Source organism: Dipteris shenzhenensis, chromosome 4, assembly GCF_047967505.1.
Source record: "Dipteris shenzhenensis isolate YYH24624 ecotype China chromosome 4, Dip_SZ_1.0, whole genome shotgun sequence".
Lineage (NCBI taxonomy): Eukaryota > Viridiplantae > Streptophyta > Polypodiopsida > Gleicheniales > Dipteridaceae > Dipteris > Dipteris shenzhenensis.
In genome coordinates, this window is record NC_141599.1 from 6,586,776 (window position 1) to 6,591,584 (window position 4,809).

Consider the following 4,809-nt stretch of genomic DNA (forward strand, 5'->3'; position numbering starts at 1 on the left):
CTAGGAGCTCACCGAAAGCTGAAGGTGGGCGTTGCGGCGGGAAAGCGACAAGTTTGCAGGGTGGTAGTGGTCGGGGCGGGGCCCTTTTATAGATTTTGTCATAGGCACCACCAGTACCCTTCCTATACCGCACGGTATCTCAATGTACAGGATTTCATATCCTTCCCAATCGGACGATCCAGGTTATCACACGTGTCGATTGGACACGTACTGCACGGTACAGGAAGGTTATCAATGGTGTCTCGACTGATGCCCTAATAATTACCGCGAGTATAGACCACCAATCGTGCAGGCCAATTGATATCGCTTGGTATGGCTAGACACCACGCGGTGTTTTTCGTAACGGTACCGTGCGGTAAGAGCTTGTACTACGCGGTGGTCTTTCGATCATCAGCTGGTGTAAAGAATCACATTTTTTTGCATTTAGGGCGTTAGGACGCGATCTTTAGTTGAAAAGTACGTATTTTTATGTAAAACGTACTTTTTAAATCCCTGAATTAATACTGAGTAAAACTTGAAATTAGGCCCTTTCAATAGGGTAAGATAGACAGGTAACGCCCAATAGACCTAATGTATAGTCATTGTATTTTTGTTTGTCAACAAAAATACCATGGGCATCCAAATTCAACAAAGGTGCATGCTCCTCAAACAATGGCAAGAGTATCTTTGACTGAACTTGAGGTAGACCATAGAATTCCCTATCAAAGGCACTTATATACAAAGAGGGGGCTAAGGATGAGAGTATCTACATGGAGAGGTGAGTGGCCCTTTTTTATAGGCAAAGGTCTCCTCAATAAATTGTACCTCCCACATGCACAATGTGAGGGAGGTACCATCCTTTTCCACAAATGAGCCAAGCTTCCTTAATTACATGGGACAAACTTGGCTTGCATTTTCCACAAGAATCAAGCCTTGGTATCTTTGGCTACCAAACCCTTTGGAAGCTTTGCTACTAAATTAATACCATGGTACAAAGATTCTCTTACCAACTCATGACCAATCATGCATTAAAATATTCCTAGATGTAGGGTTGGCATAAGATTCCTTGCTATCTCAAACTCTCTCACACATTTTATATTTCCATGCCTTTGATCTTGTGCCTTGCACATGGAGACTCCCTTACACATCATTTATTGTTTTATTCTAGATGGACCACACTTGCATAAACAACACCAAATGCACACATATCCTTCCTTCTACCTTTGGCTAATTTACATTATCATTCTCATGAAATAACCCAATACACAATACATCATATGGAATTTCATTCCTATGTCAATGTCTTATATCATTCGAATCATAAGGTGACTAAATATACAAAATTTTAATAGATTTCCTATTGAAATTATTAGTAAGTAATAAATCATTGAACATTCCCCCCTCCCCCCCCCTTGCAATAGAAGGTGGCTTTAAAACTTAACCTTCTAGGTGGAGACAACATTTTTATGCAACACATATTATTGTTAGCCAAAATTTACCTTCAAAAGAAATAAGGGTAGTCCTTGAAATATGAGGGCTAGCTTCCGCATCTAGGAAAGGAAATGAGAACGACTTTACATGGCTCTCACGTGCACAAATGTTGTTACACCACACAACAACATTTACATCAGGGTCTTGCGGAGTCAAGACGCCATGAGCAAGAGTTTCGATTAAATGAGCTGTTTTAGACAAGCCATCATACTATTTTTGCTTACAATAGGCTACTTTGGCATGGCAATGTGAAATCGACTTCCCGAGTCATGCGTGGGAGTGTGCATTTAGTAGTCAAATTGACCTGCAAAAGAAGAGTCCTTCAAATTCAAGGGCTGACCTGGTCGTGGCTTCTCCATCTATAAAAAGAGACGAGATATATTTTCTTGTGCATGGCTCCCTCGCTCTATGACAACGGCCCACTCCAAGTGAGCCTTATCCCTGTGGATGCTGGAAAGGAAAATAGACCTCCCCGCCCTCTGCTCGTAGCAGTTCCCGAGGCGGGAGAGTACCCCGTTATCGTTTTTCACCATGGATTTATGATGCTCAATAGTTTCTACACCCAGCTTCTGCTACATGTAGCTTCTCATGGATACATCGTCGTTGCGCCCCAGGTAACGGCTTTGTCCTTGCCATGATCCTGTCTGGCCTTCTTGAGCTGCGCAAAGATGGGTTTAAGGCTCCATTCTTTCCTCCTTTGTGGTCGCAGATGTCACATAGCTTTAGCACAACTGATGCAACGCTCGAGATTGAACATGCCGCTGCTGTCATCAACTGGCTTCCTCGCAATCTGGTTGCGAATTTTCCTGCGGAGCTCTCCGCAACAAAGCCAGATTTACAAAAACTCGTCATCTGCGGTCACAGCCGCGGTGGGAAGGTCGCATTTGGTGTAGCTCTTGGAAAGGCGGAAATTTCTTTAAAGCTCTCAGCTTTGGTAGCTTTAGATCCGGTAGACGGCACGAGCTCGGAACACACCAATCCTCGGATCATTAGTTCGTCCCCAGACTCTTTCGACCTAGGCTTCCCGGCTCTTATTTTTGGCACCGGATTGGGCAGTGAGAAACTTTTCCCTTTGATACCTCTAATACCTGAGGCCGCCCCTGAAAAGTACGGCCACAAGCAGTTCTACAAATGCTGCTCCTCTCCGACTTACCATGTTGTTGCCACAGATTATGGGCACCTTGACTTCATCGACGACACCAATGAACCTCCAATTGTAGATTTCTTCATTGACCTTATTTTCAAACATGGGACGAGACGCGAACTCCGTGGCTATGCTGCAGCAATCTTGATTGCCTTTCTAAAATCTGTACTTTCTAACGACGATTCTGCATTGAAGGACACTTTGGAACATCCACCTATCAAAGTATGGAAGGAGAATAAGGGAGGACACAAAAAGAGGACGCGAGAGGAGCCCAGAAAAAGCAATGCTCCTCCCAAGAAAAAGAAGGCGATTCGCTAAAGCACATATTCAAAGTATGCTAACACTATAGAATGCAGATTTTTGGTCTTGGTAAGCATTCTCTTCTAGGACGTAGTAATATGAGATGGAATGGTTATATTCAATCTTTATGATTGAAGCGTATTTGAGGCTGAGAGTGTTATAGATGGAGACTTGGATTCTTCTTTTTTTTGAATTCCCTTACGTAATTCCAATACTAAGGTTGCTTTACTTAAAAGGTTTTGTCAAGCTTATTTGAATCATAAAAGGCCATATTAGGAAAATGGAAAAATCTCACCAATTTGGGACTCTCCAAATTGGTGAGCATCAAAGAAATGTTCTTTTTACATACATTTTGTTCAATTGTGTTCAATTAAAATTCTCAATGTTGCACTTGTATCTTACCAACATCTTGTAGGTTTTCTTCTCGCGTATAAACTGTTTCTAGCTTAATTGAGCATTTAAGGAATGTACGTGCTTTCAAATGAGCTATGGGGGATTTCATTTGCATGCTACTTTCTTTTGCAAGTCCTCATATAACTAATTTTCGTGATGTAAATATTTTATATGCAAAGTACAAGACTTCCAAAAACTTATTACCATGACAATTGCATACTATGCAAGAAGGAAAAATCTTGATTATACACATAAACATGATAAATTAAAGAAAAATAATTCTTATACACAACTTTCCAAAACTTATAACCATGGCAATTGCATACTATGAGAGAAAGAAAAGGAAGATCATATTAAATAAAAGTGTACAATGTCATTATGTAACAGATATGTACTATATCAACTGAAAGATTTAACATCTTAAATGACATACAACTATTCATCAGGTCTCTCAGGTATTCGCTCTGCAGATTCCAGAACAACACTTCAAGTACTACTTCCTCAAATAGCTTTGCCAGCTCAGATTCTTCATTACTAAAGACAACAGGCTGGGGCTCTCCAGATGCCAACTATATTGTTGCATTGTTAGTACTATATTTTGTCCAACTTCCTGATGAGCATCAACACATTATTTAGACGAGAACAATGTAAAGCTATTTTACCCTGCTCTATTATAAAGAAGTATCCAATGGACATCGTTTCAAAGGCATGTATCATTTTGTTTCCTAGTACATGCTTTAGATTGGCATTCACCCTATTAATTAAATCAATGAAAGAAAACATTATAATATAGTCGAAAATGTGTCAAAATAAATCTCAGTATGTATAAAACCTGATGAGCAAAGTTATATAGAACTTACCATATCATGTTTTCCCATGAATGGGTATGACCCATTAGAGATTTTGCAAATGCTACTTGGGTAGAGGAATGGAAAATAATGGATCGGGTATCGTGGCTACATTTAGCTTGCATTAATCGACACAAATCCACAATTTCTTATTCTTCTTCGGCACAATGACAATTGGGGAAATCCACTCCGGGTTCTTGATTGGTGCAATGAATCCCGCAGATCACCACTACAAATTAATTACCACAAACATAAATCATGAAACCTAATCACCTCTACTGTCTCATTACCATGCGCTCTATTGATGAGCATGTAGGCCCGATGATTGGTAATTAACTGCACTCTACTGATCATGCATGCAAGTCCAGTAGTGGTAACTAGCCCAATGGTGGTAACTGGCAGGTGGATGATTGCGGTGGCTGAAAATTACCTACCATCCTGGTGGAATCTTAGCTACTACCACAGACATGGTTAGTAATCTTAGATACCACCACGGGCAGAAGCTGGCAGTAATTATTACCATAGACATAAATCATGAATCCTAAGAAACGGTCGAGAGGGATAGTGTAGAGTATGTCACTTGCCATTGTCCAGGTCATGGATAGATCAAATGTGCATGCCTACTATACAGCTATCTACGATGAGAAAGTAGAT

The 4,809-nt window shown here is 40.6% G+C and overlaps 1 protein-coding gene across 1 annotated transcript; it reads left to right on the forward strand.

Annotated features, from left to right (window-relative positions):
• Positions 1-1,862: 1,862 nt before the first annotated feature.
• Positions 1,863-3,011, forward strand: LOC147902391 (chlorophyllase-1-like). Its single transcript, XM_087373214.1, has 2 exons — positions 1,863-2,084; positions 2,180-3,011. The coding sequence occupies exons 1-2, from the start codon at positions 1,863-1,865 to the stop codon at positions 2,930-2,932; spliced, it is 975 nt and encodes a 324-aa protein (XP_087229340.1). The 3' UTR covers positions 2,933-3,011.
• Positions 3,012-4,809: the final 1,798 nt, after the last annotated feature.

Coding starts and splice junctions, on each gene's coding strand:
- LOC147902391 (XM_087373214.1), top strand. CDS start 1,863: ATGGCTCCCTCGCTCTATGACAACGGCCCACTCCAAGTGAGCCTTATC. Junction 2,085..2,179: donor ACATCGTCGTTGCGCCCCAG/GTAACGGCTTTG, acceptor TTGTGGTCGCAG/ATGTCACATAGCTTTAGCAC.